General features: G+C 52.1%; 1 protein-coding gene across 2 annotated transcripts in view; it reads right to left on the bottom strand.

The window, feature by feature from the left end:
* HS1BP3 (HCLS1 binding protein 3) overlaps window positions 1-12117 on the bottom strand; it is a 53225-nt gene extending 41108 nt beyond the window's left edge. For both annotated transcript variants that reach the window (XM_079940101.1, XM_079940100.1), the window contains exons 1-2: window positions 12016-12117; window positions 7178-7343 (exon numbers count right to left, since the gene is read on the bottom strand). In XM_079940101.1, the coding sequence (XP_079796227.1) occupies window positions 7178-7343; window positions 12016-12047 (198 nt within the window). In that variant the 5' untranslated portion in view covers window positions 12048-12117. The remainder of the gene's footprint in view (window positions 1-7177; window positions 7344-12015) is intronic.
* Window positions 12118-15312: the final 3195 nt, after the last annotated feature.

Genomic DNA, 15312 nt, shown 5'->3' with positions numbered 1-15312 from the left:
GAGCGCCCTCTGCTGGCCTCACTGCTCCATGCAGGCCTGGCCACCCGACCCACCAGGGCCCCGCTTCTGGGAGCTGTGGGTCTCCAGGGCACTGGCAGCATAGGCAGCCGGGGAGCTTTAAGTCTTGGGTGCCACCCCACACAGGGCCCACATTCACCAGTGTTCCAAAGCACGGGCTTCTACTCCTTTTGAGGAGTGGAAAGCAAAATGCTCATTAGTTTTTTAAAGCTAAATCGTGAAACTTCAAAGAAAGTTCAGGTGTGGGGTTACACCCCTAGACCTCACAGGGAGTCAACGCGTTCTTTGCCCTTGCAGGTGGTTCAAAATGTTTGGGAAGAACCTCCACGCACAGGCACCTGTGCACACAGCTACCCGCAGGGCAAGGCAAGGGAGTCACTGGTCAGGAGAAAGCGGCACTGGTATGACACATGCAGGTGTCAAAGAAATCCCCTCACACCCTCGCTCATAAGGCCAGCCAGCACCTTATCAAGGGCCCCCGAGTGCTGCCTCTCTGTCTCGCCCACAGACTTGGGTCTCAGATATTTTCCTCTTTGCTCCTGTCCCTGAAAAACATGGGTGCGTTGAGCTCCATCTGGGTCAAGTCAGATTACCAGGAGCTGCAAATCACCCAGTAGGACAAAGCAGACCCGGAACCATCACCTGCCATTACATTACACCTTGGTTCTCAACAAGAGTCTGTCCAAGAAGCAAACGAAAACCATCACACTCTGTTAGACACTTTCCAGGATGTGCTGAATGTCTCTTAACGAAAGAACTGTGCCATAAACTTTGATCACTTAGAAGCTGGTGTCTCCAAACTGGAAAAGGATATTTGTCATGCAATAAATATAAAGAATATATAAAGAATTCCTATACATAGTAAGAAAAAGACAGCCAATGGTTCAGAAGGAATTCCACAGAAGAAACAATGTTTCACAAACATTTGAGAAGATATTCAATCGCATTAGTAATCAAGGAAATGTGGGCTAACACCTACCAATACAAGATTCACAAAATCAAAATGTCAGACACCACCAAGTATAAATGAGCACAGGAAACAGCGGCATTACACTGTCTGCGAGCTGGTAGTGACCTCTGGGAAACAGATGGCCTTGTTTGATGAAGTTAAAAGGGTGCATAGCCATATGGATCTTTTGCCTAAAACATTATGTTTTTTCTTAATCTTACTAAAAACATCTTTTTTCTCTTTCTGAATTCTCTCTTCCTGTAACTACAACATTGACTCGTTCATTTCAATCTTAAATCCATCCTTCTTATTCTTTTCTGATAATGGGGTTTGACTTTCTCTTTTTTAATGGGGATTTATTACCTCATCCAGGTGATCCTAAACATTTTAGTATCAAGATTCCATTAAAAATTTATTGAGGGCTTCCCTGGTGGCGCAGTGGTTGAGAGTCCGCCTGCTGATGCAGGGGACACGGGTTCGTGCCCCGGTCCGGGAGGATCCCACATGCCGCGGAGCGGCTGGGCCCGTGAGCCATGGCCGCTGAGCCTGCGTGTCCGGAGCCTGTGCTCCGCAATGGGACAGGCCACAACAGTGAGAGGCCCGCGTACCGCAAAAAAAAAAAAAAAAAAAAAAAAAAAATTTATTGAGGACCCCAAAGAACTTTTGTTTATGCAAGCTGTAGTTATTGCTACTTCCCATATTAGAAATTATGACAGAAATTTAAACACAAAGAAAAAAAGAATCTCGTGTCTCTTCTGATAGGTCCCCAGGCCTGGGTAACTCGCTCCTTGCCTTTCTGTCTTGGCTGCCAGGAGACGCAGAACAAACCAGCCGGTTGCTCTGCTCTGACCCACAGGACCCTTGCTCATTTTAACTTTCTCTCACAATCCCGTGGCCCGTCTCTCCTGGGCACGTCTCCAGACCTTTTCACAAGAAGCCAAAGGTAAATACTAAATGGGTGAGTTTGTGGTCTTGCCCCCTCCTGAAATTCTCAAGCCCCTGAGCCTCCTCTCTTCCCTCGGCCTCGGCTTCTTCTCCCTGACTGTCCCGAGGTGCTAGCGTCCCCAGGCTTTCCTCCTCAGCCAGAACCTCCACGCCCACATCCACTCTCTGGGCAACTTCATCTGCTCCCAGCCTTTCAGCATCACTGCAAGCTGATGCCTCCCAAAGCAGCCCCTTGGGCCCGACCCCGCCCCGAGGCCCCGAGTTCCAACCTCATGTATCCATCAGGCAAACACTTCACACTGGAAACGTCCTCCTTCCACCTGCCTCTCCCTCCGCTGGAGCACTTTATCTCAGTGGGTAGAAACAATCAGCCAGTTAATTATGTGCATGTCACCTTGGAAATCCTTTCAACGCTCTCCCTCCCTCCTGTACACCCACCGCTGGCCTGCCCCCCGGCCCCAGGCGTTTCTCTACCAGCCTCCTCACTGAGCTCCCTGTCCTCTGCCCTGTTCCTTCCAATCCAACTCCACTCTCCACCAGGCAGGCAGTGAGAGACAACAGGACCATGTCATTCCACTGCTTAAAGCTCCTGCTTGACTGCCAGACAGGTCGGGCCCCCTGCACGCCCTCTATGACCTGGACGCTGCCCGCTATCACCCTCCTCTTCTCCCACTTCATCCAGGACGATACTCAGCCGCTCACAGCTCCCCACATGATACCCTGTTTCTAGCCTCTGTGCCTTTGCTCAGGCTGTGCCTTCTGCCTGGGGCACCCTTCTCCCCTTCTGCTGTTCTTAGCTCCGTCTGCTCATTAAATTGTTTTTTTCTATTGCAGTGACACTGATTTATAACATTATACAAGTTGCATGTGTACAACATTACATTTCTACTTCTGTATATGCTATAGTGTGCTTACCTCCAAAGGTTTAGTTTCTATCCATCACCATACAGTTCATCCCCTCTACCCATTTCACCCTCCCCTCTGCCCCTTTCCCTCTGGCAACCGCTACTCTGTTCTCTGTATCTACGTGGTTTTGTTTGGTTTGTTCACGTTCTGTTTTTTTATTTTTTATATTCCACACATGAGTGAAATCATACGGTATTTGTCTTTCTCTGTCTGACTTGATAGGATACCCTCAAGGTCCATCTGTGTTGCTGCAAATGGCAAGATTTCATCTTTTTATGGCTGAGTAGTATTCCATTGTATATAAGGACCACAACTTCTTTATCCGTTCATCCACTGATGGGCACTTAGGTTGTTTCCATGTCTTGGCTATTGTAAACAGTGCTGCCGTGAACATAGGAGTGCATGTATCTTTTCAAATTATTGCTTTTGTATCTTTGGATAAATACCCAGAAGTGAAATTGCTGGATGATCTGGCAGCTCTATTTTTATTTATTTATTATTTTTTAGCCACGCCATGCGGCTTGTGGGACCTTAGTTCCCCAACCAGGGATTGAACCCGGGCCCTTGGCAGTGAAAGCGTGCAGTCCTAACCACTGGGCCGCCAGGGAATTCCCTATTTTTAATTTTTTAAGGACTCTCCATACTATTTTCCATAGTGGCTGCACCAATTTACATTCCCACGAACAGTGTTGGAGGGGGTTCCCTTTTCTCCACACCCTCATCAACATTTGTCATTTCTTACCTTTTTGATAATTGCCATTCTAACAGGAGTGAAGCGACAGCTAACTCTGGCATTTCCCTAATAATTAGCGATGTTGAGCATCTTTTCATGTGCCTATTGGCCATCTGTATGTCTTCTTTGTAAAAATGTCTATTCAGCTCCTCTGCCCATTTTTAACTTGGATTGTTTGGGTTTTTGTTGTTGAATTCTATGAGTCCTTTACATATTCTGGATACTATTAAAATGCGTAATATCGGATATATGAGTTTTATCTTCTCCCATTCGGAAGCTTGTTATTTTGCTTTGCTGATGGCTCTCTTTGCTGTGAAGAAGCTTTTTAGTTTGCTGTAGTCCCATTTGATTAGTTTTGCTTTTTGTTTTCCGTGCCTGAGGAGACATATACAGAAAGATATTGCTAAGACTGGTGTCAAAGCTAATCCTGCCTACGTTTTCTTCTGAGAGTTCATGGTTTGGGTCTTACATTCAAGTCTTTAATTCATTTTGAGTTGATTTTTATGTATGGTGTGAGACAGCGGTCTACTTTCATTTTCTGCATGTGGCTGTTCAGTTTACCCAACACCATCTATTGAAGAGACTATCCTTTCTTCATTGTATGTTCTCTGCTCCTTTTGTCATAAATTAATTGTCCATTTGTATGGATTTATTTCTGGGCTCTCAATTCTGTTCCATTGATCTATGTATTTGTTTTTCTGTCAACACCATGATGTTTTGATTACTACAGCTTTGTAATACAGTTTGAAATCAGGGAGTGTGATACCTCCAGCTTTGTTCTTTTTTCCCAAGGAAAAAGATTTCTTGGACTATTCAGGGTCTTTTGTGGTTCCATATAAATTTTAGATTTTTTGGTTCTATTTCTGTGAAAAATGTCCTTGGGATTTTGGTAGAGATTGCATTGAATCTGTTGATTGCTTTAGGTAATATGGACATTTTAACAATGTTAATTTTCCCAATCCATGAGCATGGAATATCTTTCCATTTGTTTGTGTCTTCTTCAATTTCTTTCAACAATGTCTTATAGTTTTCAGTGTACTTGGTTAAATTTATTCCTGGGCATTTGTTGTTGCTGTGGTGGCTGTAAATGGGATTGTTTTCTTAACTCTCTTTCTGTTCACTCATTGTCAGCACACAGAAACACAACTGACTTTTTTTAAAAATAAATTTATTTATCTATTTATTTTTGGCTGCGTTGGGTCTTCGTTGCTGCACGTGGGCTTTCTCTAGTTGCGGTGAACGGGGGCTACTCTTCGTTGCAGTGCATGGGCTTCTCACTGTGGTGGCTTCTCTTGTTGCAGGGCATGGGCTCTAGGCACGTGGGCTTCAGTAGTTGTGGCACACAGGCTCAGTAGTTGTGGCTCACGGGCTCAGCAGTTGTGGCTCACAGGTACAGTAGTTGTGGCTCGTGGGCTCTAGAGTACAGGCTCAGTAGTTGTGGCTCACGGGCTTAGTTGCTCTGCGGCATGTGGGATCTTCCCAGACCAGGGCTTGAACCCGTGTCCCCTGCATTGGCAGGCGGATTCTTAACCACTGCGCCACCAGGGAAGTCCACAACAGATTTTTGTGTGTTGATTTTGTGCCCTGCAACTTTACTGTATTCATTTATTATTTCTAATAGTTTTTGGTGGCATCTTTAGGGTTTTCTATATATAAAATCATGTCATTCACAAACAGTGAAAGCTTTACTTTTTTCTTTTCCAATTTGCATGCCTTTTATTTCTTTTTCTTCCCTAACTGCTGTGGCTAGGACTTCCAATACTATGTTGAATAAGACTGGAAAGTGAGTGGAGCGTGGTGGGCTGGAGGGAGGAAGGGAACAGAAGGGGCAGGAAAAAAAAAAAAAGAGTGGTGAGAGTGAGAATTCTTGTCTTATTCTTGACCCTACAGGGATAGCTGTAGGTTTATCATATATGGCCTTTATTAATGCTGAGGTACATTCCTTCTATACTCATTTTACTGAAAGTTTTATAAATGGGTGTTGAATCTATCTCTATCTCTATCTCTCTCTCCTGCTTCTGGGACACCCATTAGCCTAATGTTGCCCTTCCTAAAAGACTTCAATAATTCTCGTAGAATTTTCTCTCTCTTTTTTTTTTTGGATCTTAATTTTCTCTCCTCTTCTAACTGTATCATTTCTAGATTTCTATCTTTGAACTGGCTAATTCTCTCTTCCATATGGTCTGCTCTATTTCCAGTCCTTTCTGATGCACTCTTCATCTTGCTTACTAGGTTCTTCAGATCTAGAATTTCTGTTTGGTTCTTTTTCAGAGTTCCAGTCTCTTTGGTAAAGTATTTCTTCTGTTCATTAATTTCAACCCTGACATTCACTGAACCGCCTTTCTGAGTTTTCTTATAGCCCGTTGAGCTTCCTCTTGACAGTTGTTTCGAATTCTCTATCAGATTGCACTGTTCTGTGACTTTAAATCTGGTTTCTGGAGAATCACCATTTTATTTTTGTGATACAGTGTTACTGTGGTTCTTTATGGTGCCTGATGAGTTGTTCCTCTGCTGGTACACATGAAGCAGCAAACACCTTTCTTCTTTAGGTAAAGCTTTTTTTTTTTTAAACTTCATTCCAACTATTCAACAGGTTAGAGGCTTTTGTTTTCTTTTCTTTTCCCTTAGGTGGCGCTACAGCACAAGTTTTTGGTTTCTCTTACCTGAGCTGCCTCTGGTTATATTAGAGGATGGGCACTTTCCAGCCTCCACTGCCCTTGTCAGAGGTGTTGCCTGGTGCCCGCATTGTCACTGCTTGTGTCTCCATGGTTGCTGCTGTCACTGTTGTTGCTGCCTGGGTCAGTGGGGTGGTGGGCACTTCTGCTGTGTCCAGAATCTTGAGTCACAGGTCTGCTTCCACTGCACGGGGTGGAGCTGGGGTCTCGGCACCTCTGCCGTGTCTGGGGTTGTCAGGTTTAGGGATGCCGCCACTGTGGGTCGGGGAGAGGGGGCCAGACTTGTGGGCAGCTCTACAAATGGAGGGACGGTGTTGCAGGCCCTGCTGCCCAGTCCCCTGTGGCTGCAGGCGCGGCTGAGGCCCGGAGGCTGGCGTTGTGCGTGCCGCCTCCCTGATGCGGCTGGGTTCTCTGGGGCCGCGGGCTCGGTCTCCGGGGCCGGGGATCTGGGACTGCACACACCACCTCAGTTCCGCCTCCATTGTATGTTCCAGTCCGCCCACCTCTAGATGGACAGATGTGCGAGACTGTTTGGGATGTTTCACTGGCTGTAGACTGAAGGGGAGTGAGAAAGGGAGGGTCTCACCCGCAGTAATGCTGATGTCTCCACCTGCTCTTCAAAACCCAGCTCAGCCCTAACCTCTTCCGAGACATCTTCCAGAACCCTTTCCCTAGGATGGGTTAGGTGCCCCTTCTCTACACTACCACAGTCCTCCCCTCCCCTTGGACTCCTGTCTCTTTACAGGTCTGTCTCCCCACAGACTGTAAGCATCTGGTTCACCGGTGTCCTTACCGCCAAATCGCTCTGGCACCGTCAGGCCGAGTGAGCGCTGGCCAGAGCACTGCTCGCACCCCGATGCTACTCGCACCCTGGTGGCAGGTGTGTCTGCCCAGCTGGAACCCCGGACCCTGGGCACCCTCGGGAGCATCCTGGCGGAGCCCCCAGCTCACCAAGAACTGGACGACATCCTCAGGCCTGTGCTTGGCCGACTTGAATGCAGCCAGACGGGTTACCACCAGGATCTGGTACTCCACATGCCCTGACATCATCTTGCCCCGTACCTCCTGGTGCTGGGGCACGGTTAGGTCCAGGCCCGTGTGGACATTCTGAACTCGCCTGCCAAAGGGAAAGAAGGCAAAAGAAGCTCAGGTTCAAGTCAGCAGGCTTCTTGAGTGAAATGCAGGCCAGACCTCAGGTGGCCCAGCAGGCCTGGGTGCAAGGCTGCTCCACTGGCCGTTCTCTGTGGTCCCGGCTACCCACCCCACCACAGCCCAGCCCCTCATAAAGCCTGGCTTCCCAGGCCCCAAGCCTGGGCCCTGCCTTTGGGTCACTCAGGAACAATGGGCTCTCACCAGCAGGGAAACAGGTGACAGCAGAGAAGGTGGGACTCATGGAAAATCACAAACAGCTATAGGTGTCTGACACAAACCCAGCACAAGAGCTCCTGTGGGATTTGTGGGGATGGCATTCCAGGGGTTCTATTCAAACCAAGGGAAGTGCCTGGCTTTGGGCACACAGTGCAGGAATGAAACCCCACCAGGAATCCGGAGAGAGAAACGCATCTCTTCAGCTAACCAGAGAGCAGCAGAGCCGCTACAGAACCTGCCCAGCTAGGGGAAGATGGAAAGGGCACTGGATACCAGGCCATCGTTTGCCCTGGGGCCTCTGCAAGGCACTGATAAGGCCTGCTCTATGAGGCTTTGAGAGGATACTCCGCAAAACATTACAGCTCTTGGAGGATTTTTAAATGCTATACAAATGTACTGAATCACACGATGAGCAAAGAAGTTATGAAATGTTTCCTCCGAGGTGAGAAAAAAGGTTAAATGTATTCCTCATTCTATGTAAGGGTATAATGGAGACCCACGCACATAAACATACATCACACAAGCACCTATGACAGGATATGCCCAGCACACAGTTATCAGGGTCGAGACCTACTATGTGCCGGGCGGGACTTTCAGAAGATAGGAAAGGGGAGGGCCCGAGGGGTGGGGCTACTGGCGCTAAGACTGTGTCTGGGGCAAGGCCCTTTCCCTCTCTGCAACTCCATCCCAATCCATCAGATGACACCCTGCCCCCAGCACTCCTTCCACACAGACTCCTCCCCTTTCCACACCAAGCATGTGCACTGTCACCATGATGCCATTTGTCACCAACTGGGAGGACAGCCCACCACGTAGCCACATACTACTAAGCATTCAAACCCTTACACACACAAACATATCCACAGGGTGTAAGGTATGCGAAAATGAGCACGAATCACTTAGAAAGGCCCGGGCGAACCTGCCTTCAGGCAGGTGTTGAATGAACCCAACATATGGGCGAGACGGAAAAACACCAATCAGCCCTCTATTCCTTTTGCCAGTAACCAAATGAGCGTCCCTGGCCCTGCACCAGGTACAGACCCGCTGGCGCTGCGCGCCGTGTTACTGTTAGGAGCGCAGGAGAGCGGAGGGGACTGAAGTTGAAGCGGCCGCGCTACCGCGGGCTCTGTTCTAAGCACCTGCCTGTCTGAGACACTCCCGCCTCCCTCAGCCTTACCGAGGGTCACTACCGCTCAGACCCACTTAAAGTCAGAGAAACAGACACAAAAGGGGAGTCACCTGTGCTTGGGCTCATTGGGTCAGAGGTGGAGCCAGGGTTCACTCCAGGCTGCCGCCCCCCTCCCCGCTGACTGGCGCCTCCCATCAGTCCAGCTTGCTCCTCCAGGACCTGCCTCCGTGACCCCTCCCCCTTTCCACAGTCCCCTCCCCCACCGTCCTGTCGCGCCGCTCCACTGCTGGGATCACACCCTTGGCCTCAGCTCCCCTGCCCTCGCCCCTAAACCCTCCAGTTCTGCGCGTCCCTCGCACCTGTGTCCGGCAGCTGCACGTCACTGGGATAAACGCACAGCCGTGCTGACTGGTCCCACCTGAAATTCACGGCCACAACCTGCAAGCTCCAGCGTGGGGCCTGGCAGCCCCACCTTGGTCTCGACCTGGGGTTCTCCAAGTGTGGCCCCTGCAGCATCACCTGGGAGCTTGTGAGAGTGGCAGACCCAGGGTGCTGAATCAACTTCATGTTAACAGTCACCTGAGCCTAACGCTCTCTCCCACTCCCCGAGGCCCCCAAGGAAACGTTTCCTCTAAAGGGCCAGAGAGTAAATACTTTAGGCTTTGCAGGCCACAGGGTCTCCATTACAACTACTCAACTCAGCCACTGTAGAGCGAAAGCAGCTGAAGACAGTACATAAACTTTATCACGAAAGTTAAGTGGTGGGCACATGGGTGTAGCTTGTCCACCTATGCCCCAGACCAAACTTCTCAAACTGTAAAGTGCATCCAAGCTGCCTGGAGATCTTGTCAATGTGCACATTCTGATCCAGCAGGTTGGGGGCAGGGCCTGGGAATATGCATTTCTAACGGCTGTCATGTGATGCTGATACTGGTCTACGTGGTTAAACCCTAAGGTTAATTCTCCCTCTCCTCTTACTCCAGCGGCAGCTGACAGTCCCTCTCTGCTCCTTGAAGCTCTGTCTTCATTGCTCCCGGGACCCCCAGCCTCTCTCCGTTCTCCGCCCTCCCTGGCCACTCCTGCTCCGCTTCCCTGGATGGTCCTCCGTTCCTCTTTCTGCTCCGGACTCTCCCCTCAAGGCCACACTCCTTCTACCAGCTGCCTGCCCGACATCTCCGCTTGGCTGTCAACAAGCTTCTTCATGAACGTGTCCAGACAAATGGTGATTCTCACCTTCCTAAACCTGCTCCATCCATAGTCTCCCGACTCGGTCCATTGCAACCTCCCTCTTTCAGGAACTCAGGGCAAGTCTTGCAATCAATCTTGACTCCTCTTTCCTGTTCTCGCGACCCACATCTAATCATCAGCAAACCCTGAAAGCTGTACGGTCAAAATACAGCCAGAACCCAAACATTTCGCACCCCCTCTGCCACCATCAGCTCTCACGTGGATCACTGCCAGAACGGTCCCCTTGCTGCACCCTGCTCACCTACCTTCTGCTCAACACAGCGGCCAAATGACCTTTGTGAAACCCAAGCCAGGTCCCACTTCGCCCAGAGCCTCACCTCAGCCTGGGAGGCCTGGCCTGACTGTCCCCTGCCTCCAAGACCCCAGCTCCGCACCACATCACCTAATGCTCTCCGCGGCTCACAGCACTCCAGCCACCCTGACCTCCTCGCTGGTGCCCAAGCACCTCTCTGCCCCAGGACATTGGCTCCTGCTGTCCCCTCTGCCTGGTACACTCTTTCTCAAGATTTCTCTTGCGTTTGTCAGGAGTCTGCCCAAATGCCACTCTCTGTCAGAAAGACACTCCTGGGCCACACCATATAAAACAGCATTCACTCCTCCTAGCACCCTATTTCCCTACCACTTTATTTTCCTTCATACCATTTATCATCCCTGACACACCATATATTTACCTATTGTCCGTCGGCCCCAGGAAAGCTCACGAGAGGGACTTTGTGTGGTTCACTACTGTATCCTAGAACCACTCTCCTGGCCTTCACCACCAGCACCTGCATCTGTTAAGGAGCCCTGCCCAGGTGTGGCAGTGAGGGAAGCCACCCACGCCCTTCCCAGGCTCCCAGCACCAAGGTCACAGCCCCACTGGTCTGCTGCTGGCGGCCCTGCTCACACCTGCCAACCTCAAAGCTCCTTTTTGCAGGAAATGACACTGAGGCTCAGGGAGAGGAGGTGATTCATGCGGCCCTGGGGAAACCTCTTCTGCCAGCGAGGACACGACCAGCAACCACACAGAGGCCGAGCAGGTTCTGATATCAGGGTTCACTTAAAGAATCACACATACTTTTCTAGACCTGAAGCCACAGGGATGTTCAGATTACTGCTGGAAAAATAACATTCATTTATGTAAGAGATTGATGTCTTAGCCCAAGATTCGGGGTAGGGGGAACAAGGGCGGAGTGTATGAAAATACTTGAAGTGAGTCACTTGCCAGATGTTAGAAAGGGGGAAAGAATAAAACCATGACCATCCCAGCCTTTCCAGGATCCGTCTTGCACTGGGTCCCCCAGGCCTGGGTCAGGGTGGGGTGGGTCACCCTGCATCCTCTGCCTCCAGGGACCCTCCGCAGGCCTTGGAGGTAACTGCACTTTTCCTGAGCTACCTGTTTGAGCAGATGCTCCCTCTTCTCTCCCTTCACCTCATTAACCTCCATTCCTCCTGCAGGAGGGGGGCCTCATGCACCCCCTCAGAAGCCGGGGTTACCTCCTGCCCTGTGTTCCCATGGCAACCTGAACCCACTACCCCCCATTCAGCATCTGTCTCCCGAGGGTCTGCGTTCATCCCAGTTTCCCCTGCAGGGCCGAGCCTTGCCGGATTCACCCCGTCCCCAGTGCCGTGCCCGGGGCCTGGCGCACGGTGAGCGCGGACAGGATGCATAACTAGATCTTCGAAGAGAAAGGAAGCTAGGTGGACAGGAAAGCGGGGAGGAGAGCCCTCCCTTTGCCTGCTGGCCGGGACCAGCCAGTCCAGGCCTTCCACTGGGTTTTGGGTGAGTTCGTTACCCTCTAGGGACCTCAGTTTCCCCATCTGTAAAACCGGGGGGGGGGGGAGCGGGGGGAGGGACTCGCCGCCGCCCGCCTCTCCCGCTGGGCGGTGGAGGGGCCGAGCCCAGGTCAACGGCCGGCGCGCTGGGGACGCCGCGGGGCGGGCGGGATCGTCGGGACCGGCCGCCTCCGCCGTCTCCTCCGCCCCGGGCGCATAGGGCCGCGGCTCCCGGGCACCCGACTCCACGTTGCCCGAGACGCAGCGCCGGGCGCGGGGTCTGGCTCACCTGGAGGTGACGAGCACCGCCGGGGACTGCATGACGGCGAAGCTCCGGGCGGGGCGCGCGGTCACGAGACCCGCGGGCGCCGGCGTCGCCGCGTTCCGGGCCCTGGCCCGCCGCCTAGTGGCCACCGCGCTCGGCCGCAAGCGGCCGCGCGTTTCCAGGCCTTTCTGGAACTCTGGGCGGAGACTCGGGGCTGAGAGTCCTGCGCGGGCTCGTCGCTGCTGGAGGCCCCGTCGGAGCTGAGCGCGTCCCCCGCGCCCGAGTGTCCTGGGCCATCCAGAGGTTTGGATCTGATGTCCCAGCGTTATCAGTGACAGCGCCCGTTTCACTCTTAGGAGTGCCCAGAGTGTCCCGGTTCAGACACTCCTGAAATTATTTGGTTCTCCTTCCTTGGGGAGAATGACGGGGAAACCACGCAGCGGTGCTCACGGCCCCAGGGATGCTCGGAGAGAGGTTAGGAAGAGTCCAGAAAACAAGATAAATCAGACCCCTCTGTGGAACGAGGGGCAGTGATCCAAAGAAGCATCAGCCTGACCCCCGAGGCCTTCCAGTGGCTTTTCTGTAAAGCGGCCTACAGGGCCTTCCCAACAAAAGCTTCTGAGAACTCTGTGTCTTTCTTCTCGCTCACTAAGGAAATGTTGTTCTGACACTTGTTAAAACAGTAAGGAGGACTTTATTCAAGACTGTGGCAACAGGGCTCAAGACTGACGCAACGGGGAGAGAGTTCAGGCTCAACCCTGAATACAGCAGACACCGGGGTCGATAGGGAGTAGGGAGGGGCCGACAAGGGTAGGGGGATTCTTGCTGAAAGCAGGCCAAGGGCTTAGACATCAAAGGGCGGGGATGAGGAACTTGATCAGAGACCAAGGGTGATCAGATATCAAGGGTGGGAATCCTCTCTAAACTGACTTAGCAGGATTCTTGCTAAGACTGGGCTGGGCAGGCCAAAGACTGGGCAGAGACCAAGGTCAAAGGCCTAGCTGAGAAGAGGGCTCAGAGGAGCCTGAAGTTTGGTCAAGGAGAAGGTCTTTGTTGCCCAAAGTTTCCGTCTCAGAGAGCTGCAAAAACCCTCTCCCCCGCTGTGCGTGCAGACCCGAATCTCCAGGTACCCACTCCTCCTTTCCTCTGCCCCTAATGACACCCGCTGCCCATGCTGCTTCCGGCCCTCTGGCAAGAGGAGGTGGGGCTTCTGCTTGACTGAATTTTCCCAAAAATCCAGCCCCTTGCCCCACCTGCACCGCCCTGGAACTCTGATCAACCAATGTCCCAGCTCTTTGCAACTACCTGTAAAACACTTAGCTCCGGGCTTCCCTGGTGGCGCAGTGGTTGAGAGTCCGCCTGCTGATGCAGGGGACACGGGTTCGTGCCCCGGTCCGGGAGGATCCCACATGCCACGGAGCGGCTGGGCCTGTGAGCCATGGCCGCTGAGCGTTTGCGCCTGGAGCCTGTGCTCGCAACGGGAGAGGCCACAGCAGTGAGAGGCCCGCGTACCGCAAAAAAAACCCACTTAGCTCCGCCTGGCCCATAGTGACATTTAATCAGTGCGAATGTTTGTGTTGCTCTAATGTTTAGCAACTAAAAAGACAGGTCTGTCTGCTCTGTTTCTGCTACTAGTCAGACTCCATCACAAAACTACTCTCCTGGCTCCCTCATGGACTTTCCATTCAGTCATTCATTCAATTGTTCGTTCATTCATTCAACATTATCTACTGGGCTGGGCCTGTGTTCTGGGCCCTGTGGAGGCTCTGGAGCCGCTTAGTGACTAGGACGCTGCAGCCCTGTGCTCCCACGGTGCGCCCACGGACCTGCTCCCTCAGCTTCCCCTTTCTGAGCCTCTCTTCAGGGTCTTCGGGGAGCCACTGCCTGGTAGGTGACGGGGCCCCTGATGGCTGCCTTTGGGTACACAGCTGGGACCAGAGCAGTGAGGTCAAGGGGCCAGTTTCCCTCAGAGAAGCCTTGGGGTAGAGGTGCGCCGGACATAATAGACCCTCTCATCAGCTATTCAGCTGTCCATGGGGTGAGAAATGGAGGTTGTATCACCTGCCACAGTGGCCCAGAAAGAGAAAAGCTCAGTCTGGAAACAGGGCCAGGAGAAAAGTGCAAATCGCCACAAGTATTCTGTGCTCTGTCCATGAGAGTCCCACTGACAGAGAACAGCAGAAGCTGGGCTTAGCGGCATCAGATGCGCAATGGGGTAATATGCACCGTGTTTCCTACAGGAGGGGCAGCACGGTGTCCCTGTGGGCCTCAGCTTCCCACCCACCGCCCCACCAGCATCGTTATTATCTGTATTTGACTCATTTTCATGAAGAAATCCTACAGTGAAAAGTTTTGAAAAATGCATCACTTTCCCCACTTTACCTCTTTTTTTTTTTTTTTTTTTTTTTTTTTTTTTTGCGGTATGCGGGCCTCTCACTGTTGTGGCCTCTCCCGTTGCGGAGCACAGGCTCCGGACGCCCAGGCTCAGCGGCCATGGCTCACGGGCCCAGCCGCTCCGCGGCACGTGGGATCTTCCCAGACCGGGGCACGAACCCGTGTCCCCTGCATCGGCAGGCGGACTCTCAACCACTGCGCCACCAGGCAAGCCCTCCACTTTGTCTCTTGAATAGATATATATGTTCATATGCTTGAATAGCTCGTTTCCAATTTGTTTGTAGACAAGATGAGCAATAATGAACAGAAGGATGAGTGAGTGAAAGGGCTGCGGGAACACCCAGTCTGCTGTCTGCTCTGCCTGCCCACCTGCCCGTCTGTCTGTCTGCAGGGCAGAGTCTGAGGTAGCAGACGGCCCCCGTGTCTAGTTTAAATTGACATGCCCCACTTCAAAGCAGGCAGAAAGGGTGTGAGCCTCGGCACCCCAGGAGTCTGGCGCAGCTCAGCCCTCGGGAAGGGCCAGCCGGTCAAGCGGTCACCACCGCACAGACACTTGTGGACCATACACCACGTGCTGGGCGCTGAGAGTACAGTGAACGAGGCGCGGTCGCTGCCCTCAGCGAGCTTCTTTGCCCTTAGACTTGGGGTGAGATAGGGGTCAGAGAGGACACTCGAAAGGAGCCAGAGTCCAAGGTTAACCTGAAGAGATGAGAAGGAATAGGATGGGGTAGAAGGAACATCATCTATGAAGTCCTGGAGACAAGAAGAAACGGAATTCAGGGAACAAGTTGGGGAGGGAGCTCAAGGGGGAGGACAGGCGTAGAGACTCATGTGCGCCAGGCTGAGGGCTTCACGCTGACCCTGAGGCCAACTCGAGGCCACCGCCGGACTGTGAACATCGGAGCGGCCCGACCAGCTCTGCTGCCG

This window comes from Stenella coeruleoalba (assembly GCF_951394435.1).
Source record: "Stenella coeruleoalba genome assembly, chromosome: 13".
Classification (NCBI taxonomy): domain Eukaryota; kingdom Metazoa; phylum Chordata; class Mammalia; order Artiodactyla; family Delphinidae; genus Stenella; species Stenella coeruleoalba.
This window is presented reverse-complemented; position numbering and strand designations above follow the sequence as displayed.